The sequence below is a fragment of the Hypanus sabinus genome, chromosome 18 (assembly GCF_030144855.1).
Source record: "Hypanus sabinus isolate sHypSab1 chromosome 18, sHypSab1.hap1, whole genome shotgun sequence".
Classification (NCBI taxonomy): Eukaryota; Metazoa; Chordata; class Chondrichthyes; order Myliobatiformes; family Dasyatidae; genus Hypanus; species Hypanus sabinus.
Window position 1 is genome coordinate 42,557,761 of NC_082723.1, and position 25,970 is coordinate 42,583,730.

Below are 25,970 nucleotides of genomic sequence, written 5' to 3' on the forward strand. Positions count from 1 at the left end.
GACGTTTCACACTGGTTTGTAGTATTCATAAAATGAAAAAAAATGCAAGTTTTAACCTGCTCCCACCCCAGACAGAGGGCAAAGCTTGCCAGATATCAGAATGGAGGCCCAGTCAGATTTTAAAGGTAGAGTATACATCTTCTGAAAGCTTCAAGCAAATGTCCCGAGGGAAAAGAATTTTTTTTTAGAAGTTATACTGAAATAAATTTAGTTTAATTCGTGGTTGCCATCCACAGATATGCAGTTGCTTCTGGTGCTATTGTTATGCTTATATAAATAGTTTGTCACACATTTTATGTTCAAGTTACAAACAAATCTTCTTTTCCCTATTTACCAAAAGGCAAAGATGGCAACATTCCAATCAGTTCTAGGAATAGATACAAGCGTCAATTTAATTTGAATGCACTGGAGTTGCTTGCCCAGAGAAGGAAGATAAGTACACTAAAGATAGCTATTTATCCTTACTCTCTCGATTTCTACTAAACAGAGCAAAGTGCCAGCATTTTTTGAAGCTATTTTGGATTTCCAACAATTGGTCTTTTTAATTAACAAGGATTCCACCTCTACGAGGAAGTGTTTAAACTTGACTTTCCACTTCGTGACCACTATAGTCCTGCCGAAGGGTTTCGCCGAAACATCGACTCTACTTTTTTCCATAGTTGCTGCCTGGCCTGCTGAGTTCCTCCAACATTTTGTCTGTGACCACTGTAATAGGTACCCCCTGTACTTAATAAAGTGGCCACAGAGTGTATGTTCATGATCTTCAGCTGCTGTAACTGATCCACTTCAAGCTTCGATGTGTTACATGTTAAGGGATGCTTTTCTACACACCACTGTTGTAACATGTGGTTATTTGAGTTGCTGTCATCTTCTCGTCAGCTTGATCCAGTCTGGCCACTCTCCTCTGACCTCTCTCATTAACAAGGCATTTTCACCCACAGAACTGATGCTCACTGGATTTTTTTTTCCACAACATTCTTTGTAAACTCTAGAGACTGCTCTGCTTGGAAGATTCCAGGAGATTAGCAATTTTTGTTGTACTCAAAGCAGTCTGTCTGGCAGCAGCTATCATTCCATGCTCAAAGTCACTTAGATTATAGTTCTTCTCCATTCTGATGTTTGGTCAGAACAACAACAAAACTTCTTGAGTATATCTGCATGTTTTTATGTATTAAGTTGCTCCCACATGATTGGCTGATTAGATATTTGCATTAACAAGCAGGTGTACAGGTGTACCTAATAAAGTGGCCACTGAGTGTTACGACTATTTACAACAACATTGAAAACAACATATAGTTCACTTCTGGGTCCCAAGAACCACATGAATCAGACCTTTGAAAGAAATAATATTAGAGGCTTTTTTTTTCATTTACTAGTTCATTTAACTTGAGTTTCTTGAGCCGGGATGCTGACCAAATGGGCACTCACCATTATCAGGTCTGATATGGGTATCACTCGAGATATGCGCACATTGATAAGAATATTGACTCCAAAACTGCATGTGGCTCGTGGGACCCTAAGCTGTCAACTGACATTAAATGTGTGGAGCGTCTTGATGTCGTGGAAATAATGAGGATTCCTTTAGTGAGCCTGTGGAGATCAATAATGCAAATTAACCTTAACACCTTTTACTTCACTGGATTCCTATCTATATTTGTCCAGAGAAGTCATTTAGGCTGGTATTGTGTATGAACCAAACTAATATTGTGGAGGTTCTGCTCTACAGTCTCACTGACTTTTCACTTCAAACAAAATTTATCATCTGCTGATGAGGGTCCTAAAGAAGGGTTTTGGCCCAAAACGTTGACTGTTTATTCATTTCCATAGATGCTGTCTGACCTGCTGATTTCCGCCAGCATTTTGTGTGTTGCTCTGGATTTCCAGCATCCTTTGTGTTTATAAATTTATCACCTGTTGGGTAATTTAGCCTATGGTTCGTTAGAGACTGCTTTACTTGCGCTTTTCTCATTTATTCACCTGCATTTATTTTCTCAGCTCTCTATCCCATAAACATCAACTAAATAAAAATAAAGAGGAATTGGCACAGGAATAGCCATCTGTATTCATGCATCCAACACAAATTTCCTCCCAATGTATTTACTTCATCTCAATCATTTACTTGTCAAAATATTCTATTCGTTTCTTTATTAGATACTTACCAACATTTTTCCTTAAATATACTGCGTCTTAACCATTCCTTTTGCTGTTGTGGTCTACAATTCACAAATGTTTCAAATGGCTTGGTACCTAATGAAGGAAAAGCTGAAGTTTAATAGCAAATTTTAAATTTTAGATTTAATTTAGGCTCATGGGAATAAATTGATGCTGCCTGGACTGCCGAGCTCCTGCAGCATTTTATGTGAGTTGTTTGGATTTCCATCATCAGCAGGTTTTTTCATTTAAAATTAGGGAATTATTACTTTTTCAAAAAGCTCTCACTGCCATAGAAGATGCAAAGTGTTCCCCTACACAAACTTTTGTCACCTACCCTGCCTCATTCCCTAATAGGAGATCTAGTATTGCACTCCCCCTGACTGGGACTTCTATGTACTGGTTAAGGAAGTACTGAGTAAGAATGTGACATATTGCGGGGCGGGAGTTATTCAAAAAACTGCAAGTCTCATCAGGAGTCGGTTACTCTGAAGCAGCAAATGAGAGAGCAAGGTCCTTCAGGCCAGAGTCGTTTGAAAACGGCAAGTTTCAAGGGAGTGAGTCATTGCTTGAGCCTATAAACAAGAAAGTAGGTGTAAGCGGAGTAGGCATTGTGTGATTAGAACAATGTTAGAGTGATTCTGGCTTTGGCTCAACAGGCTTGGGCACAAACAGGCAGAGGTGTCTAAATCAGTTTCTAGTATGATTTTTTTTCTGTTAGTACATAGATAGTAGAGTGGCGGTGGAGAAAATTGTTAATTCTCCATACAATGTCAAGAATCAAAAGTTTAAGTATGGTGGGACTAATGTTCTGAGCTTTGTATATTTCAATGCAGAGAGTGTTATAGGAAAGGCAGATGAGCTTCGGGCACATGGAATTATTACATTGTAGCCATTAGTGAGACTTGGTTGTAGGAGGGGCAGGATTGGCAGTTCAGTGTTCTGGGGTTCCGTTGTTTTAGACATAATGGAGCGAGAGGGACTAAAAGTGAAAGGGTGGCATTACTAGTCAGGGAAAATATCACAGCAGTGCACAGTCAGGACAGATCGGAGAGCTCACCTAGTGAGGCTTCATAGATAGCATGGAGGAATAAGAAAGGTATGATCATATTAATGGTCAACAGTCAACAAACCACAGGATTTAGATGAACAAATTTGTAGAGATTGCAGAGTGTTGTAAGAAACATCAGATTGTGATAGGGGGTGATTTTAACTTTCCACATATTGACTGGGACTCTCATACTGTATAAAGGCTGGATGGCAAAGAGTTCGTCAACTGTGCTCAGAGAAGTTTCCATAATCGGTATATGGAGAGTGCAATACTAGATCTCCTATTCAGGAATGAGACAGGGCAGGTGACAGAATTTTGTGTAGGAAAACAGTTTGCACCTAGTGATCACATTGCTATGAGTTTCAAGGTAACTATGGAAAAGGATAGGTCTGGTCTTTGGGTTAGGATTCTAAGTTGGAGAAAGGCCAATTTTGATGGTTATCAGAAAGGATCTGGCAAGTGTGGATTGGGATAAGTTGTTTCCTGGCAAAGGTGTACTTGGTAAGTGAGAGGCCATCAAGAGTGAAATTTTGTGTGTACAGAGTCTGTACATATGTTCTTGTCAGAGTAAAAGGCAAGTATAACAGGTTCAGGGAAACTTGGATTTCAAGAGATATTGAGGCCCTGGTTAAGGGGGGGAAAAATGCATAGCTGGTAAAGGCAGGCAGAATAAAATGAGGTACTTGAGGAGTATAAAAAAGACAAGAGAACACTTTAAGAGGAAATCAAAAGGGCTCAAAGAAGACATGACATAGTTCTAGCAGACAAGTTGAAGGAGAATCCTAAGGGCTTCTACAGATATATCAAGAGTAAAAGGATCCAAAAGTCAAAATTGATCCTCTGAAAGATCAAGGTGGTAATCTATGCATGGAGCTGAAAGAGATGGAGAGATCTTAAATGGATTTTTTACATCTGTATTTACTTGGGCAACAGACATGGAGTCTATAGAAGTGAGGAAGTGCAGCGAAGCGGTAATAAATCCTATACAAGGATCAGAGGAGGAGGTGTTTGCTGTCATGAGGCAAAGTATGGCAGATAAATCTCCAGGACCCAACAGGTGTTCCCTCAGACCCCATGGGAGGCTAGTGGAGGAATTGCAGGGGCTCTAGCAGAGATATATAAAGTATCCTTAACCATGGTGAGGTACTGGAGGATTGGAGGATAGCTAATGTTGTTCCATTGTTCAAGAAAGGTGCTAAGAATAAACTGGTGAGCCTGACATTAGTAGTGAGGAAGTTATTGGAAGGTATTCTAAGGGATTAGATATATAAGTAATTGGATTGTCAACATGGCTTTCTGAGTGGCAAGTTGTGTTTATCCAATCTTATAGAGCTTTTTGAAGAAGTTAACAGGAAAGTTGATGAAGGCAAGGCAGTGGATGTTGTCAACATGGATTTAAGCAAGGCTTTTGACAAGGTCCCACATTGGAAGTTGGTCAAAATGTTTAGGCGCCAGAAATTCAAGAAGAGGTACTAAATTAGATTAGATATTGGCTTCAGAGAACAAAACAGAAAATGGTAGTAGATGGTTGCCTCGCTGTTGGAGACCAGTGACTAGTGGTGTGCCCAAGAGATTGGAGCTGGGTCTGTCGTTGTTTGTCAAACATCAATGATCTGGATGATAATGTGGTAAACTGGATCAGCAGATCTGTGGATGACATCAAGATTGGGGGTGTAGTGGAGAGTGCAGAAGTCTATCAAACCTTGAAGTGGGCTCTGACCAGCTAGAAAAATGGGCTGAAAAATGGCAGATGGAATTTAATACATACATGTATGAATTGTTGCATTTTGGGAGGACCAAACAGCGTAAATCTTACATGGTATGTGGTAGGGCACTGAGAAGTGCAGTAGAACCGAGTAATCTGGGAATACAGACCAAACTGGGAATTCCTTGTAAGCGGCATCATAGTTAGTTAGGGTTGTAAAGAAAGCTTTTGGCATGTTGTTCTTCATTAATAAATATATTAAGTGCAGAAATTGGGATGTTATGTTGGAGTTGTTTAAGACATTGGTGAGGCCAAATTTGGAGTATTGTGTGCAATTTTGGTCACCTACCTGGAGGAAAGGTGTAAATAAGATTCAAAGAGTGCAGAGAAAATATACAAGGATGTTGCCAGGACTTGAGGACCTGAGTTATAGGGAAAGGTTGAATAGGTTAGGACATTATTCCCTGCAATGCAAAAGATTGAGGGAGATCTGATGGAAGTATACAACATTGTGAATGGTATAGATAGGGTAAATGCAAGCACACTTTCCCACTGAGATTGGGTGAGACTACATGAGACTACAACAAGAGGTTATGGTTTAAGTGTGAAAGATGAAATGCGAAAGGGAATATGAGTGGGTACTTCTTCACTCGGAGGGTGATGAAAGTTTGGAATGAGCTGCTGGGGGTTCAATCTGAACATTTAAGAGAAATTTGGAAAGATACTATGGATAACTATGGGCTGGATGAAGGTCAATGGGACTAGGCAGATTAATGTTTCAGCACAAAGGCCCTGTTTCTGTGCTGTAGTCTTCTATGATTCTCTGTCAATTCTCATATGCTATGTGTCTGCCCGTCTGCCCATGGACAAGGTTGGCTGTGTCATTCCGAGGTCTGTTACTCAGCTTCCCGTTATGTATAACATGTTGAAGTTTCATTTCATTGACAGAATTTGAAATGTCTGAGTGCCAGGGCTAATGAATTAATACGTAGAAAAATGGACAGAGTTGTTTAAAGCAGTCCCCAGAGATATATTGTGATAAATAACTGTCCACTGTTATTTTGTAATTTGTCCCTTAGCTGATTGAGTATTGATGCCCAACGTCCCTTTAATCGTTGAGCTTTAATTTTACTACTGAATAGTAAATTGTTAAATATCTCTTAAAGATGATACTCACAACAAACACCACTTCTTCAACTCTTTCCAATACTTCAAAATTTATAAACTCTTCTCAGGTTTCCAGCCAGGTCCAGGTGTTGGTTTTAACCGATGTTTCGATGACAAACTCTGCTATCCTCATCAGGAATGTCTAGTCCAGTGGTACATATACTGAGCTCCCATCATCTGTCTGTCCCTCCTAATTGGTTAGTCCTCAACCAATCAGGTTTCTGCAGTCGCACCTTGTTTAAAATTGTATTCCAGTCAGTCTCGCTCTAAATAAGAACTGGAATATGATTTTAAACAGGGTGAGAGAGTGCAATCCAAAAATGACAAACAGTGAAAGTTTAAGTCGCAATTTTCTGTGATAGATTGGCAATCTGCATCAAGTAATGGTCTACATGCCAAAGGCATGCTGGGATAGTACTTGTTTTTTCCATGTTCTCTCCTCCACCCCTCAATACAAGTCAGTGGTAGGATAATTTAGGAGATGGGAACTTAATGGACATTGAGAGAGAACAGGTTCCTGTGAACAAAATGGCGCAAGGTGATTGAATGAAATACAAAGAGCTGGCAAATGAACTTTTTCCTGACATAAGAAATTATGAGAAATGGTGCATTGCATATGGGAAATAAGCCTACATATGTCGCTTTGAAACTTAACAACTCCGAAGGCAAAGTTTTCCAGCTATGGCAGGGTTCCCAGCCTTTTTAATGCCTTGGACCCTTAACATTAACCAAGTTTAAACTGAGATTCCCTGAGTTATGGTTAAAGCAGAGTCAAATCATAGGATACTTCTTCCACATTGCCAAAAAAAAAAGATGCATTAAGCCTGAAGATTGGGAAAAAAATCAGAATTCAGCAAAGAAGGAGCAACAAATCAATAACAAAGGTGAAGATCAAATATAGTTATCCATCAAGTAGCATTAAAAACAGGCTGCAAAAGTTTCTCTTTTTATAAAAAGGAAAGGGTTGGCTAAAGTTAACCAGGATTTGTAAAGGACTAAGAAAAGGGAGGCATTATGTTGGGGAATAATGAAAGGGTAGAAAAATCAAACAAATATTTTGCTTCCATCTTCGCTGGAAATAATGGACAGTAATAAGTCTAGATTGAAAGAGGACCTGGAAGAAATCAGTTAAAAGCAGATTTGCAGAAATGAATGGTACTGAATGCCAACAAAACCGCAGGACCCAATCACTTGCATCTCAAGATTTTGAAAGAAGTGTCTGTGGTGACAGTAGATGCAAAGGTTGATATCTTCCAGAATTTCATCATTCCCAGAATGATTCCCACAGACTAAAAAAATAGCAAATGCAACCATACCATTTAAGAAGGAGAGGGGAATACAACAGGAAACTACAACAAGCTAGCTTGACATCAGTGGCATGGGAAATGCGAGAAATTTTTAGTAAATTCTGACAGTTTGTAATAGGTTGGCCAGAGACGGCATCTGGAGGAAATCTGCTCAGTGTTAATCTGATTTTTAGATGCAAACTATTGTTTATTTGGAGGTTTTGTGAGCAAATTTCCAGACTCACAAGCTCTCACTAGTCAAATTTACAATATTCAAGTAAAGCCAGGCTCGGTGGAGATTTGTAAAGCAGCAACCAAAGTTGCATCCGACCAAAACAATCTTATCAAGCGAAAGGCACAAGTGCCATCATTGACAGATGACATTAATCATTGTATTGTACTGCATGAGTAAGGAACATTGATGGTAATTAGAGGCTTTTGAGTTTACCTGTTCTAAACCTTCACCAGCAGGGCCAGAATTTCAAACCAACAAATATTTCAATGACTTTACACTCTACCCTGTGAGAGCAGTATTAAATATTTTTCAATGCCTGTGATTTTCTACTGAACAAATGCAACAAAGTGATTCTGCTGTCAAAATTGAGACCATCATTAAGTTTTAGTTCTCCCAGCTCTCACAATGATGTTGCTTTTATCTTCTCATCTTTTTAGCTAGATAATAGGGTATTATTGACAATGTGGCAGTTTATGTTTATTACTAAGCTGGCGGCAGCAACTAGCTATGACACTGTGGGAACTGGATTGAATAAGGTGCCATAGACGTACTGAGAAAGAATCTCTCCATCCACAAGTTAATGGGCCGGGGATGATTGAAAGATGTCATATTGATCGGATCAAGAAGCAATTGCAGGCTTATCTAAAGAGGGTAGAGGATGTGATAAGAATACTTGGACCTATCATTAAAACAACAAAGATCATGAATCTTAGAGCCTTTTTGTTTCTCTCATACTTGTTAAAAGTGGATGAGCACCATGCACAGAGGAATATCACTGAGCAAGAAGTTACCTTACATTGGTGAATGGATTTGGCCCAGCCGTTAGATCTATCATGCAATATAAACACTATTTGTGTTGATTTTGTTTGCAGAAGACACTTGGACTGACAAACATAACAACAGAAACAAACAATTCAGCTCATTAATCTCAAAATTTGCTCGGTTCTTCTCTCTCTGCTATTGCTGCCTAGCCTGATGGGTATTTCCATTATTTTCTACTTTAATTCAGACTTACAGAATCTTCGTCATTTTACTTTGTCATTTATTGATTAGTGACCAATAATCAAACCCAATTTGTTATATTTTGAAAAGAAAAGTTAGAGATTAGAGATTAGGGGCTTGACCTTTTATGAAAACATAACACATATTTGAAGCAAGTAACACAATAGCATATTGCAGCGAAATGCGAAATTTGAGATAAACTGAGATTCACAGTTTGTGGTTTCTAATTTTATTTGTTTATTCTGGGAATGAGGAAGAGATGCATCAACTTCATCCCATTAAAGATCCTTTGTCACCCTAGGATGAAGCTCAACAACTGTGTTATAACTAAATAACTGAGCTTCCGCAATTGCCAAGGCAATAAGTGACACAGATTGTAAGTTAAAAAGCATTGTCCGCAGTTATTAGTGAATCCTTGTCCACCTTATCAATACATTGATTTACTAGATCAGACACCTAGCGGTTCAGTGGTTATTCTTATTAATTTAGTTATACCGTTGCTTTAAGTGCACACTTTGATACTTCTTAAAGGGAAGACCATGGCACAGCAAGTTTCACTTCCAATAGGTGATAAAGTGTTTCCTCAGGCAGTTATACACTTTTCCAACCTATTAATATATTTACACCTCCTTTAAAAAACAGCTTTTCCCATAAGTTGTGTACAAATTGACTGGCAAATATTACATTGCCAACTGTGTCAAGAGGAAGCATGACTCAACACTTTGTGCTTCCCAGATTGGAAGTTACCTACCTTGTTAATCTCTCAGTTCTTTTTCGTGACATCAGAATCAGAATCAGGTTTATTACCACCTGCATGTGTCACGAAGTTTGTTAACTTAGCAGCAGCAGTTCAATGCAATACGTCATATAGAAGAAAAATAAATAAATAGGTTAATCAATTACAGTATATGTGTATTGGATAGATTAAAAAAAATGCAAAAACAGAAATAATATATATTTAAAAAGTGAGGTAGTGTTCATGACTTCAATGTCTATTTAGGAATTGGATGGCAGAGGGGAAGAAGCTGTGCCTAAATCATTGAGTGTGTGTCTTCAGGCTTCTGTATCTCCTACCTGATGGTAACAGTGAGAAAAGGGCATGCCCTAGGTGCTGGAGGCCCTTCATAATGGACGCTGCCTTTCTGAGACACTGCTACTTGAAGATGTCCTGGGTACTTTGTAGGCTAGTACCCAAGGTTTAGTAGAGCTAACTAAATTTATGACCTTCTGCAGCTTCTTTCAGTCCTGTGCAATAGCCCACCCTCCAATACCAGACAGTGATGCAGTTGGTCAGAACGCTCTCCACGGTACATCTATAGAAGTTTTTGAGTATTTTTGTTTACATACTGAATCTCTTCAAACTCCTAATGAAGTGTAAACATTGTCTTGCCCTCTTTATAGCTGCATCAATGTGTTGGGACCGGGTTAGGTCCTCAGAGATCTTGATACCCTAGAAATTGAAACTGCTCACTCTCTCCACTTCTGATCCCTCTATGAGGATTGGTATGTGTTCCTTCCTCTTACCCTTCCTGAAGTCCACAATGAGCTCTTACTGTCTTACTGATGTTGAGTGCAAGGTTGTTGCTATGACACCTCTCCACTAGTTGGCATATCTCACTCCTATATCCCCTCGCATCTCCATCTGAGATTGTATCAATAATGGTTGTATCATCAGCAAATTTATAGGTGGTATCTGAGCTATGCCTAGCCACACAGTTATGGGTATAGGGAGAGTAGAGCAGTGGCTAAGCACACACTCCTGAAGTGCACCGGTGTTGATCATCAGCAAGGAGGAGATATTATCACCAATCCACACAGATTGAGGTCTTTGGATTAGGAAATTGAGGATCCAATTGCAGAGGGAGGTACAGAGGCCCAGGTTCTGCAACTTCTCAGACAGGATTGTGGAAATGATGGTGTTAAATGCTGAGCTATGTCGATGAACAGCATCCTGACATAGGTGTTTGTATTGTCCAGGTGGTTTAAGGCCATGTGAAGAGCCATTGAGATTACGTCTGCCATTGATCTATTGTGATGATAGGCAAATTTCAGTGGGTCCAGGTCCTTGCTGAGGCAGGAGTTCACTCTAGTCATGACCAACCTCTCAAAGCATTTCATCACTGTAAATGTGAGAGCTACTGGGTGATAGTCATTGAGACAGCTCACATTATTCTTCTTAGGCTCTGGTATAATTGCTGTCTTTTTGAAGCAAATGGTAACTTCTGCTGTAGCAATGAGAAGTTGAAAATGTTCTTGAATGCTCCTGCCAGTTTGTTGGCACAAGTTTTCAGAGCCTTACCAGGTGCTCTGTCAGGGCCTTCTGCCTTGAGAGGGTTCACCCTCTTTAAAGACAGTCTAACATCAGCCTCCAAGACAGAGGTTGCCAGGTGCAGCATGGATTTTCATAGCTGTAGTTATATTCTTCCTTTCAAAGTGTGCATAGAAGATGTGGAGTTCATCTGGTAGTGAAGCATCATGACATTCATGCTATTGGGTTTCGCTTTGTAGGAAGGAATGCCTTACAAACCCTGCTAGAGTTGTCATACATCTGATGTTACCTCCAACCTCATTTGACATTGTCTCTTCACCCTTGAAATAGCCCTCTGCAAGTCATACCTGGTTTTCAGGTACAGACATAGGTCGCGATTTATTCTGATAAAGACCGCTCAAATGGCACGCATGAGATTAATGAGCATCCGTTTGTTTCAGACTTGTTCACTCACATTTTATACCTTCCTTCTGACTTCTACAGATGAGACGAAAGACTAAATAAACTCCAGACAGTTGGGATTTAGTGATCTCTGGGACATTTTCATCTGTTTTAATCTAGTATTTCACTGGATTACATGTCACTGAACCTTGTAAAACCATAAGGTCGAACATGATGAAAATGAAGTTGAGTTTGTGTGGGCCAAGCTGATTAAAATTTCTGCTGTTAAACATAAATTAAAGAATATTTAATGTAAAGGGACTTATTGAATGCGAACTACTCTAAGGTCCACTTTTAATCCACTAACCTACTGATTCCACTTGTGATAACATAAATTTTGCTATTTTTGCTATTTTGCTATTCCTGACGAAGGGTCTCGGTCCGAAACGTCAACAGCGCTTCTCCCTATAGATGCTGCCTGGCCTGCTGTGTTCCACCAGCATTTTGTGTGTGTTGTTTTGCTATTCTCGTCCATCCACTGAATTGAAGTGGGGCCATGAATTGTTCATTCACAGAAGGTCTTCATGTTGGAATGGTGGAAATAGAGAGGACAAGTGATCAAGGAAACACCACACAGAGATTACTGTCCCTACTTCAGTGTAATTCCAAGACTCCCCACTCCTTAGTCAAAAAATGTCAAAAACTAAACAAACGTGTTGCAATGGTATAAAATTAGTGTACTAAAACTGAGTTTTAACATTTTCAGATTAGACAAATGTTGTTACACTGCACTCTTAAAGTTCCAGTTGAGGGGAGTGGAGAATTTTGAAAGGAGGTTTAGAATCATTACCCATTTTTTCTCTTTGGGAATAATCTCATTTATTATTTCCCCAGCTCCAGCTCAGCATTAACTATAGTTGCTACTCATCCTATCCTAAGATGGATTAACATCTATTGGTTTAAAAATATTGAATGTTAAATTGAAGTAAGAGCACATTAAGTGCTTGTTCATGAACTTAATGGGTTGAAAACTCTGCTGTCTGACGTCTTGTTTTTCCGATCCACACTGGTAAATATGAGCAGTCCTTCCAAGCTAAACAGGCAACTGCAGAAGATTTAGATGGTGTATGCAGAAAGGGTAAATTTCTGGCACTGTGTTTCAGGCAGGAAGCTAAACCCACTGGCAGGACATATCAAAATTCACACGCCAATGCCAATGGTTTTCCAAACACTAATTTTAAGTAGAAGTAGAAAATTACTCTTAGAGCTCACTGACAATTATTAAAATTGAAAATTTACACCAGAAGCTTAAAAGATCTGAAAAGACCAAGATGTATGCAAGTGAAAGGCATTTCCTGGAGTTTGTATTGCAAATAAATATTGCAACCAAAATGTTACTTTCTCCTGCTTACACTCAGTGGCCACTTTATTATGTACACCTGTACACCTGCTTGTTAACACAAATATCTAATCAGCCAATTATGTGGCTGCAACATAAAGCATAAAAGCATGTAGGCATTGTCAAGAAGTTCTGCTGTTATTCTGACCAAATATCAGAATGGGGAGGAAATGTGATCTAAGTGACTTTGACTGGAATGTTTGCTGATGCCGGACAGGTGCCTTGAGTATCTCGGATACTGCTGATCTCCTGGGATCTTCAAGCAGAGCAGTCTCTAGAATTTACATAGAAGAGAGCGATAAACAAAAATCATCTAGAGACCAGCAGTTCTGTGGGCGAAAACACCTTGTAAATGAGAGAGATTGCAGGAGAATGTCCAGACTGGTTCAAGCTGACAGGAAGACAACAGTAACTCAAATAACCACGTTTTACAACAGTGGTGTGCAGAAACATATTGAACCTTGAAGTGACTAGGCTACAGCAGTGGAAGATCATATCGGGTTTCACTTCTGTACCTAATAAAGTGGCCACCGAACGTGAATTTCAAGCCAATAGCAGCAACTCTGGGGATGCCACAGTCACCTGCTTTGAGTAGAGTCTATCCTCACTTTTACACTTTTGAGAGAGATAGTCCAGAGTTCACTTTGTCACCAATACTTTTTCTTGCTGAGTTGTTTGAATATTTTTTCCAGATCAGTACGTTCCTCTTATTTGTTATGCTGATCAATTGTATAATAAAGCAAGTGACCTTATATTCTTACAATTTTCCACTAAAGCCTTTTGATTGCTGTTTCTAACCATTTTACCAAGTCTATTGTTTAATTCTGGAGCAGCAAATAAAATGCAAGAGGGACTCAGTGGATCCAGCAGTAAACACGGAAGAAAATGCACAGCCGATGTTTTGGGCCAAGGTCATGCAAGGGGTTTGAAACATTGACTGTCCATTTCCCCCCTCTGAGTTCCTCCAGCATCTTGTTAAATATTGTAGATTCCAGCATCTGCGGCCTCTTGTGTATGTATTTTCTTTTCGTTCGATTCATTTCTGTGCATTTATTTGAAAACGTCATGAATGCTTTGAAAAAAATAGAATGGGACTAACCAACTTGCACTCAGGTGGATCTCCTTCACCAAACAAAACAATCTCTCATTCTAATTACTTTTACAACCTGATAATATCCAGAAGCACTTCCCAAGCAATGACTTCCTCTGGAAGTGCAGTCTCTATAGATAACATTACTAAGCACTGTGTGGCAGGCAAACCATCTGGAATGGGTGTAGAAAAAAATTGCATCATTGGGACCAGGGTACTACATCATCCATGAGAAATGTACTCAGTTCTCTGTTTAAATTGAATGTTGCATAGGTAGAGGGCAGCCAGGCATTACCTGATAATGGATTAAAAATGTGTTACTGAACTCAATGTGCTTTCATATTTATGATTCATAGTGAAGCTCTTCTGCAAACAAGTAAATGATTAAATAAAGTGACGTGGTGTTGGCGGGTGGATGTGCTATTTTGTCATTTTATGATCTAACCTGCGCTTCATGTGTCACACGCCTCAGTGGATAAAAGCTCTTGAGAAGCATCTAATTCACTTCCTTTTGCTTCACAGGTCATACCTTTCCCAATGTCTTGTGAACTTCATGGAGACTGCGCTTGCCGAGACCCCACAGCTAAGGAGCACCGCAAACCGAGACAGCCACGCTTCTACCATGGACACCATTAGCCGAGAGGAACCAGGAACTGCTAACAGCTGAAGGCAGACTGGAAGGGCCACACATTCCTTGCTGCTTAAAGGAGAAACCTCTCCAACCAGATGATACTCACAGAAACATATACACATACAAATACACAATTCGACTAGTCTGCCTTCTGTCTGAAGACTGGAGTGAGAGCAAAGAATAAAGACACAAACGACACATTGAATGAACAAACCCCAAAATAGCATGTTTTATGCCTGCTAGGCTGGTCTTTCCTGGCCAATCCCTTGCCCCACCCACCTTACTCCTACAATACTGTCTCCCCGATCTATATTTTCTAAGGGTTACGAATACAATTCTGTCAAATCCAAACATTAGAATGTTTTCAGTAAGATGAAAAAAAACAATCCAGATACAACACAAAGATAATTGTGCGTAGAACGATTAAAGAACAACTTACAGATGGAAAAAAAGTGAATACACATTTCTGAAAGGAAACACCTGTTAACATGGCTGCTGTTGCTGCCCAATAACCAGCTACTCACAGTGTAAGGGCAGGTTAACACCAAACCCAAACTTCATTCTATCTGCCTTAAGCAAAACTTAAGCTTTGTTTTAAAACCCTTTGATTTCATCTCTTAATCTTGTCATTGAAAACAGATCCAGCCAAAAGAATGAGCCAAATTGCAAGAAAATCAAAGCTGCTTGCACTCATTCTAATTGCCCTTCCCACGGAACACAATTTCAAACCAGAGGAGATTCAGACCAGTGAAAGGTAATTTCAGTGGATTGGTGTGAGGATGTTATTGCCATTCCAGGGGTATTGAATAATGGAATAAACATAACAAGTAGGCAAGCAAAAGCCCTTGAAACAATTTCACCTGTGTCAAAAGGGGTGATTTTTTTTTATCAGCAGCTGCTAAATCATTGGCATTGCACATCTAAGAACTAACTTGCAAAAGCAAATCTGGAAAGAATAACATCCAATGGTCAGAACTACTAAACACTCATTTTTACGATTTGGTAATTCTAGTTGTCAAGAAATGCTATTGAGTTGATTAAATTTAAGGGGAGTAACAATTCAGTTTTTCAACTATATGAATAAAACCTGAAAGAAACTGAAAAATGTGAAAGAAAATCAGCTTTTAAAAATATAACCTCAAGTAAACACTGGTAATTGTTTTAATAGTACCTGGTAGAGATATTTATGGAGGGGACAGCCTGGAGCATGGTCACACAGAATCCTTCTGCAGAATAAATGGTGGGTTATATATAAAAAGACCTAAGGAGACCTATCATCCTAAACAGAGTACATACATCAAGCAACTTTAACAAGATCTGCAGCACACACCATCTAGATTTGTACTTAGGCATAATCTGATATAAGATTACATACTCTGTCTGTGGGAGACAAAGAAACATTATAAATAATGCATGCTGTATGGCGCTCAGTGTTTAAGGTCAAATATAATTACTGCCATAAAGACACCGTATAGTTTCATAGGCAGTTACGGAATAGAATCCAAAATGAGCAGAGGAAGTTAACATTGCTACTTTAAAAAATTGCTAAATACTGTCCCACTGGCTTCTGAAAAGTAAGATCTATTCATGAGTGTCTCTGTTTCCCATGATTGCCTATAAATTAAATTTCTTTTGAAGTAAGTGGAAGAGGCAGACTCCCACACAGCTGGGCTGGAGAACCTTGTTTAAAAAAGAAACTGTACAATCCCCCTATTGAGAATGGCGGCCAAGTTTATAAGTATAGTAGAAGTCACTGCTATTAATGCTCAGTGGAAGGTGATGAATCCTCATTTCCATGCATACACTGGACAGAAATGTTCAAAGGGCAGAGGTCAGTATATCAGTGTCGCACCTTTGTAATTATATTTCCAATCTACAATTGTTTGTAGCATAACTTTCCTTGTGGCCATTAGGTTGCTGATTTTATCCAATGATTTCTGTAGTTTCATTCAGTGCAATGTTTCCAGCTGGAGCTGAACAAGAGTATGTCTCAATGTAGGAGAGATCACTATAAGCAGGTATTTCCTTGCAGTTGGGCCACTCCTTATATTAGTCTGGGATATATTTGCTTGCCTTAGTAAGGGCATTAACCCACTGGATTGAAAATAGCTGCAGTGATCTAACACACAAGTATGGCAAATGGCATACATTATCAATTTACAGCCTTTTAACAACAACTTTGTTGTAAATTCACAGGAAGAAGATAAAGTATCACACAACTGAAGTCAATAGTTCTGGGTAATACAGTTTCCAGCTTCTTCAGCTTAGTCACAGAGTATAGCCAGCAGCTAATAAGGATCAGTTTCCTAATACAAAGAGCAAAATCCCATGACTTTTATGATGACACCAATATCCATTGTAAATTTAATGGACTCAGAATTTCTGTTTTAACAACAATCAGGTGGCATATACAAATCAATATCCCTATAGTATAAATACAATCATATTTCCAATGTGATTATTAACTTACATACTCTCAACAAACTCCTGCAAAATTATTTTGCCCTCCCCATACCAAAGTAGTTAATGAGTTTAAATGGGTTAGTGCCTTGGTTAAAAGAGTGGACAGCAATCTAAGACAAACATGTTTGGACATTGACGCAGTGATATTTGTGATGTACCTCCACAACTGATGATACAGTCATAATTATATCACGTTAGACGAGGACGTACACACTAAAAGAAGAGGATAATGAGAGAAGGGTGCACATTTAGATCTTTATATCTATCTCACGTATTAATTCAGTGATAAGAAAAAGTCTTGCTTTGGTTTAATTCTTATAACATAGAGAGAAAAGTGAAAATTCAGAAATAGTATGATTCATGCTCTCATCCAGTTTTTTACATTCTATAGTTATGACTCAAAACTTTCCAATAGACAGTATTTCCTCATAAATGAGCTGGTAAGGACCTTAGTGCTCATACTTTTTGCTGGTTGAGGTGTGTCAAAAAGTGGAACATGCCAATTTCAAAGGGACTTTAAAACGAGCCAAGCTACCTCCCATCTCTCTTCCATTTTGCCTGGTTGTAACTGTCGGTTCGTATCGGTTTTACCTGTGTTGTTTAAAATAAAGATTTCATGCTGCAAACACCTGACAGACATGGTTATGCAAACTGCATGAACCGAGATTGAGAAGACAAAAAAAAATCTACCACAACATTAGGGTTTAGACAAAAAAAAACATAGTGCTCCATAGGATTTTGGTGTAGTCATGTCGTAATGTCTTGTCGATTTTTGTGCATAGATAGAAAAACAAAAGCTCCAGATAGTAAAACAAAAGGAACGACTTTTTGACATTTAGTTGCTTAAGTGTTTAAAGTGTTTATTTGTACTTCTGTTATAAACTTTTTGCTTAATTGTATTTAATCAGTATTTTTATTGTGCTCAGTAACTGCATTTGGATTTTCTGTACAGTCATTTACAAAAGTCTACATCAATATTTGTTTTTGAAAAGCTGCTAAGGTCAGACAGGTATTTTTTTGTATCTGATTCTATCTTAAATTTTAATTTTTTTGTTTTCTGATGCTTTGCATATGTAATATCTCATGCATTTAAACATTATTATTAAGGGGTGATTAGTTTAGCTATTATAGCAGCCAATTAAAAGGGACAATCAGATGTAGGAAGCACAGATGGAAGAAATTCTGTAAAAGTTGGTATTGCAAGAGTTAATCCTTAAACTTCCAATCAAGCATTTTATGTGATGGTGAGATTTATTGGGAAGACCCTTGGCTTTTGCTAATTAATCACAAATATTTTGTTTTATATAATCAACAAAATTGTATTAAGATGATAGTTAATCAATATTTGCTTTTACTTTTGTTGTTATTTAACAGCATACAGAAATATTGCTGCTTTTAACAATGAAATATTTCAGTAATGGGAGGCAGATAAATTCAGTCTAAATACCGAAAACTGGTAATTGATTTAAGTACCAAGTCACATTTGCTGGTGGGATATTTTCTCTCAAGTAAACTGGTTACTATGATATGTTTTAAAACATTCTCCAGCACAACTAATCATTCTGAACAGAAGTTAAACTTACTTTCCAGAAAAATACATGAAGTCTTGGTTTCTGATTGATCATTTACCTGTCTGCATAATATAATTCAAGCTGTGATTTCTTTGAGAGAGGAAATATTTTCATATGGTAACTGCCGTTGTGAAAAACCTGGTATTTATTAGTCATACTTATTGGGCACCTTATGGAAGTCATGAAAACAATAATCAAATGAAGTGCTGAAAAACGTGTAACAGTCTACTGTAATATCATATCTTTTGCTGTACCTCATGCCTGTAAACTAGCTGCTTTAATTTTTAGTTTAATTTAAATTTCCTAGCAATATATAAAGATGTAAATAGTAGAGTTATTTATTAAGAATGTCATCCATTTTTAATTTATATTTACACTTTATCATCTAAATTATTTTTACAACTTTACAATTCCGTTGTTACAGCCATTTTATTACCTTAATGGTATGACAGGATATGAAATCTACATGAGACGTACACTGTGCTCTTGTAGCTCCCTCATTTTGAAGTACAGAACATCTAACCACAATAAATTCAATGTAATGCATGCATCTGTGAAATGATTACCCTTGCCATTGCTGTGACTTTCATTTGGAATTAAGTCTCCATACACCTCTGGAAATAGATTTGGACCAGCCAATGACCGAGTATCAATAGAGTTCAATCAAACAAGGATAAGATAATACCATTGGAAAAATGGCCTGAATTAGAGCTATGTGGGGGGTGGGGAGGGGGGGTGAATTAGAATGCAAACTTCAAGTATTGATATTGGATTGTCAATATTGATTGGATGAAAGAGCTCTGGTGTGCAGGTTCTGCTAATAGACTCTACTACACACACTGGGCCATGTTTATCCTTGATATCATAAGCCATCCACAATTGTATTTGCCAGTTTTTAAGTCATCCATAGTTCAACAATGATCGATATGAAATCAAGGCTTTGTCACGGGATTGCGTGTGCAAATCTGCCAGTTAAAGTCTAGCAGTATAATTGCATTTGCGCACACAGTTTTGCAGCATAGTAATGGTAACGTCTGTCGCCCACAGGGTTTGCAGGACAAAGTTCCTCCTGAACTCCATCCAAAATATCCAGGACTTCATCCTGTGAGATGAAGAATGGTTCACCCCCAGTTGCTAGCTGCACATAATCGCCACAGCATGTTTTATGCTGCCTTTTAAAGTGCATTTCCGCTGGAGAGTACACTTAGCATCACCAACCAAAGGTGAGCTTGCAGGCAAATGTTGCACTTTTTTATTGGTCTTTGTTTCAACGAAACAAATGTGCTTTGAGATATTAAAGAATCTGAGATCAATTTCAAAATTGCTTCTCTTGCAAGAAGAGTGTAAGAATAATTTGAACATATGGATGTCCCTATTGTGGATAACATAATCTATAATAATTATTTGCCTGATCTCAGTTTCCTAAAGCAGGGGTGAGAGAAGATGATGTGACCCTCTAAGCTAGCTCCCTGACTCAAGTTTATCTCCTTCCTTAGCTTCAGTTTCCCACCTGATCTCCAGTTCCCTCGATTTTCTATGGATTCCTAAAAATTACATTAATCTTATCTTTAAACCTGATGAACAACAGAACATCCAATGCCTCTGGGATGGAATATTTTGATGATTCACAGCACTCTGCAGTTACAGTTTCCTCTTGATGAGTGTCTGTTATGTCCAACACTTCATCCTGAGACAATACCCCTTGTTCTGGACACTGCAGCCAATTAAAACAGCCTCCCATCATTCATTCTGTTAAGTCACTTCAGAAACTTTTTTCATGAGTTCCAGTAAAATTACCTCTCATTGTCAGAGATTAGCAATCTACTCATTGTCAGCGATCTACTCATCACTATAGAATCTCTTGAAGTTATCTGTAGGTACTTTATAATTACTTCCTCACACACTCTATATATATATATATATATATATATATATATATATATACATATGCACAGCAATGGCAAAATGAATCAGAAGAGCTTTGTAGTGAATGTTCTAAAAAAATAGTATTTCTTATCATCTGTTGCATGTAGTCACTGGTCCTGACAACCCAAAATTTAGCTGCTTTATTCCAGCATCAATCCAGATGCAAAAAAAACATTGGTCAGGTCGAGTGATCAGCAGCTGGCATTGAAGTACAAGGAGCTGTTTTAGTACAACTGGTGGTTAGAACAAGTGTCATCAGTTTGTCAGTGGATCAAAGTTGACCATTGGCACTGTACTTTAATACCATTATGGTGTTCAGAAAGCACTGGTAAATTGGTGGAATCCATTCCACTATCCCATATCCACAATGCACTGTGTTGGGCACTTACCACAAACATTTTTTTTTGTTCTTTTGTACCGCTGCATATCTTATGTTGGTGCTCTGACTTTACACAACAAACATCTGTCTGGTGTACTGTATATTTGTTTCTCTGGAAATAATTATTTCTTATGGATAAATAATGTCTCCTCCCTGTTATGTATTGGTTAGAAATAAACACTGGCTATATGAAGGAAAGTGAAGGTGTGCTATACCTCGTTTATGAACTGTTTGTTGTTTTGCACTTGGTGCCTGTTTAAGGTCACACATCTGTCATTACTGCTTTCCACTGATAGGTCCATTATTCGAAACAAGCTGTTTTCATCAAAAGTAGACATGCCAATTTAGAGGTGAACAAGTGCTACAGTCTCCACTTAGCTTGAACAAATTCTGTCACACCTATCAAAATTGGAGCCATAAGAAAAACAAAATCAAAGATGCTCTTGTACAGTACACTGAAGGAAAAACTGTATAATGTATGGTCTACTGAGCTATATAATTAGAAGTCTCCTGTCTTGTTGACTGGTCTGCTTCATGAAGAACCATGTCTCGTAATGCCACTACAAAACAATCCAGTACATTTCACCCCAGCGAAGGAATAAGCAGTGGGTAAAAATACAGTTAATTTTTTTTAATGTGCAGGTGGTGAAAGAATTGGTTGAAATAAAAATTAAAAATGTTAGAAATGTTCAGCAAATCAGGCAGCATCCAGGGAAGAGTTTCCACCTCGAAAGATTAACTGTTTTTCTTTGCATAGTTGCAGCCTGATCTGCTGAGTGTTTTCAGAACTTTCTGTTTTTAGTTAGCAAAATAGAGTGAACAAATTTGCTCCAGTTTATCCTATTTGCTAAGCTGCAAGTACCACAAAAGCAGTCAATGATTATACTAATGATTTGTATGGTATTTTCTCCCAGTCTCTTTATTTTATCCCGTTGGATGACTATATTTAAGAGCAATAATGGGACATCAAAATTAATAAAACATTACATTATACTTTCCTGTGAGAGAAAAACAATCAATAAAATGAGCCTTAAAAATGTATCTCATGAAATAACTACTAGAAAATTCCTTTGTAAGGATTTAATCTTGAGCCTGGGCCTTCATTATAGGAATTTCAATCTCTGTAAAATAGTGTATCACTGAGGCACACGCTGAGTGTTGTGGACTTTTCTGAGTTCACATAGGACTGCAAAATAAATAGTGCCTCTTATCAGCCAGGGTCACATTGCTACCCTAGCTGACAAAAATAATGTCCTGGCAAAGGTCAGGACATTCCTCTTCTTGTTCCTGTGGCTAGGTTTTTGATAGGAATTGCACTGTTCATCTTGTCCTGATAGATCTGCTAATGCCCAATCAACAATTCTTTCCTGAAACAACTATGAAGTAAAACTATTAAAGGTTCAAAAGTTCATTATATTGTCCAAGTATCTATGTATAATACAACTCTGATATTTGTCTACTCCAGATAACCATTAAATGCAGAATGACCATAGTTGTTGATGAAAGAAAAGATATTAACTACCCCCCAAAACTTGCAGACCTCCAAGTCCCCCCTCACCCACAGCAAATGACAGCTACAATAACATCAACGATCCCCTACTCTTAATAGTCCTCATCCTTTTCACTTGAAAAGAACAGCGATGGTAGCACCAAACTCCCAAGCCCCCTCTTACACACAAAAAAATTAACAGATCACCAACCCGCCAATCATCCAAAAGAAAGAGAACGCCAAAAAACTGAAAGAAACCAATATAAAGTATGGTCGAACAATCACGTGAATCTCAGAATACGGGGAATGTCTTTTCGTCTGCATATGAGGTGAGCAGCGGCATGAACCCAGGCCTAACTGCCAACCTGGGTCCGAACACCGTTGAGCTGGCTGCTGAATACTCTGTTGAGAGCCATCGCTGACTTGCTCCGCATTCACCTTAATGCTTCAGCCTTCCTCGCCGCTTCGAGATGGAGTCGTTCATGACGCCATGCTTCGTCTCTGGTCTTTTCCACAAGTCAGCTTGTGCTTTCAGACCTTTTTGGCCATCACCATCTCTGATCTCCACGAGGCAGCTCTCCATTTCAAGTGACTAATGCAACTTAATCGTTACAATTTATAATAAACAGTAATATGATTTTGCTATGACTCAGGTTGATGCAGGAGCTATATGGTTTCCTGTTTTAGATACTGAGGTCAGTAGATCTCAGTCCATGATCCCATGGCAATGTGTTTGGCAGTTACCAAGAGAAAGGGTATCCATGATCGTTGTTAACTTGTAATCTGATCCGCATCTCTCGTGGCCAGTTCCATATCAATTTAGAGATTCCTGTTCTTATCTGTAATCCTTTCAATAGTTTCGCATCTCTGAGTCTGCAACCCTACTTGAAGGGTTCACATCCCTACCATAAGTCCTTGATACCAATGCCAATCTCAGCCTGAAATGACCAATTTGTACTTTGTAAGCAGCACAATATGACTTCAGAAAGAGCACAAATGCATTTCCCTGTGGGGAAAGTCAATTACTTCCATGCAACACTGAAAAAGAAGCATGTAACAGGAGTCAATTGCCAGCCAATGCTGAGTGCATTGTGGTTGGCCATCAAAAGGCTTTTAAGACCACTTCAAGAACAAGAAGAGTCAGGGAAGAAAGACTGGCCCAGCCAGCAATGTTCATACCCAGCAGACGTGAATGCAAAGGAAAACCACTTTGGCTGAAACTGTTGAATTATTGATGGTCTCAATACAGTGGATGGCAGAGCACCGAGGTGTGAGGTACAACAGAGGGATGTGGGAATACAGATCCAGAACTTGTTGAAAGTTGCATCATAGGGTCGTAAACAGAGCCTTTGTCACATTGGCCTTCATTAGTCAGAGTACTAAGTATAGAAGTTGGGATGTTGTGTTAAAGTTGTACGAGACATTTGTGAGGGCAAATTTGGAGGATTTTGTGCCTTTCTGGTCAGCTACCTACAGGAAAGATACCCATAAACTTGAAAGAGTTTACAGAAAATTTGCATGAATGCTGTGGGGACTTGAGGACCTGAGTTATGAGGAAAGGTTGAATAGGTCAGAATTTTATTCACTGGAGCACAGAGAGGAGATCTTAAAGCGGTATTAACAATTATGAGCGTATTGATAGAGTACATGCTTGCAGGCTTTTTCCCTGAGATTAGGTGAGACTAGAAGTAAAGGTGAGAAGTTTAGGGTGAAAGATGAATACTTAAGGGGAATTCGCGAGTGTGCTTTGTTACTTAAAGGGTTGTGCGACTGTGGAATGAGCTGTAGGCAGAAGTGGTCGATCCAGGTTCAAATGTTACATTAAAGAGAAGTTTAGATAGGTACAGTGATGAGAGGGGGATGGGCCTATGAGGGTCTAGGTGCTGGTACTGTAGGTGGGACTAAGCAGAAGATCAGGCTAGCACAGACAAGATAGGCTGAAGGGCCTATTTCTATACTATAGTGTTTTATGACTGGAACGTCCCTGAAAAGTACCAATGAAGTAAAGATTTGCAAAGTATTTGCAACAAAACATTCATGTAACACCGACAAGAAAACAGATTCATATAATAACATTAATTTAGAATATGAAATGACTCCATTAGATTAAGTAGTAATGTATTTTAAGCAGATTGATGTCACCAGTTACGTGACTCAGGTTTCTACCAATTCAGGCATGAACTGAAACTAAAAGCTCCTCAACGCCACCACTGAAGAACAATCTCACTAGGCTTAGGAGAACTTATGCCCTAGTCCTTGCCAACATTATCACCTAGACCAGAAGACTTAGGAGTGCAATTAGGCCATTCAGCCCACTGAGTTATTGAGAGAGGCAAGAGGTGGGATTGCTGGGGCCTTAACCAATACCTTCTTGTCCTCTCTAGTCACAGGTGAGCTCCTGAAGAATTGGCAAGAATCTCATGTTTGTTCCATTATTCAAGAATAGTGATAATTCTTAGGAATAGGATTTATGAGCATTTGGAAAACAATGGCCTAATTAGAGAGAGCCAGCATGGATTTATATGGGTATGGCGCAAGCTATGTCTTACTAACTTGATAAAGTTTTTTGATGAGGTAACGAAGGTGACTGATGAAGGTAGAGCTGTGGATGTTGCGTACGTGGATTTTAGTAAGACGTTTGATGAGGTCCCATTGGAGGTTGATCCAGAAGATTAAGATGCATGGGACCCATGGCGATTTGGCCATTTGGATTCAGAACTGGCTTGCCCACAGACTCCCTGCATGGTGAAGAGGGGGAGGTGATACAAGAGGTTTTTGATCTCTATTTGCCGATGAAACTGTCAGGGGCCGAGGGTAGATGGTGTGGGGGGAAAAAGCAGATGAGGCAAGTCATCCAGTGAGTGATCCGTGGGGTAGCTAAGGAGGGTGGGGAGTGGAGAGAAAGGTGTGATCTGAGCAGGGATAATGCAGGCAGAAGCTGTGGAGGATGAGTTGTTGGATGCCTAGACTTGAGGGGTTAATGGTGAGAACCTAGGAAACTCTATTGTTCTTGGGTCTGTGGAAAAGAGAGGTTTGGAGCAAATATGTAGGAAATGAATATGAGGTCTTCATTAACTACAGCAGAGGGTAAGTCACAGTCCCCTAAGAAGGAGAACTTTTAGAAACTTTAGAGCAGAAGACTACATCTTGAAAACTGATGTAGCGAAGATGAAGAAGTGTAAGTAAAGAATCAGCATTCTTGCAGAAGCATGATGGGTGAGGTGCCACTAAGGGATTGGAACAAGGACTGTTTCATACAGTCAACAAAAATCCAGGCATAACTGAGGAGCATAGCTATCCTTTGATCATCAGGAAGTGGGAGGAATTGAGAAAAAAGGGAGAGTTCTGCTAAGTCAATGAGTGTTAGTGGAGGACATAGTTTAGATCTTTGTTCAAGAAAGAAATGTAAGGCTATAAAATCTTCCTTTGGGCTATGGTAAAAATAATCTGGTTGGGGCAGGGGAATTGGAAATTATTGAAATGATGGAGAGCATGAGAAATGAACGAGATACAAACAGGAAAGGACTGGAGAAAAGGAGACAGGATAGAGTCAAGGGCAGAAGGAGTTCAGTGAAGTAAGAGCAGGCAGAAACATTGGGGCTTCCAGGACAGTCCTGTTTATAGATCAAAATCAAAAGGTAGAAGCAGACTGTACAGTGTTGGGGCACAGTTAGATTGGAGGTTATGGTTGGGAGAAATCCTGACATCATGAATGTATCTGAGAGAAGGGTGTCCTGGTATTCATTACAGTTGAACGACAAACGTATTTCTACCC

General features: G+C 38.9%; 1 protein-coding gene across 1 annotated transcript in view; it reads left to right on the forward strand.

Moving 5' to 3' along the window:
• The window catches only part of pappaa (pregnancy-associated plasma protein A, pappalysin 1a), a 357,796-nt gene extending 336,898 nt beyond the window's left edge, over window positions 1–20,898 (forward strand). The window contains exon 22 of the mRNA XM_059994294.1: window positions 14,259–20,898. Coding sequence (XP_059850277.1) covers window positions 14,259–14,372 — 114 coding nt within the window. The 3' untranslated portion in view covers window positions 14,373–20,898. The remainder of the gene's footprint in view (window positions 1–14,258) is intronic.
• The last annotated feature ends 5,072 nt before the right edge of the window (window positions 20,899–25,970 follow it).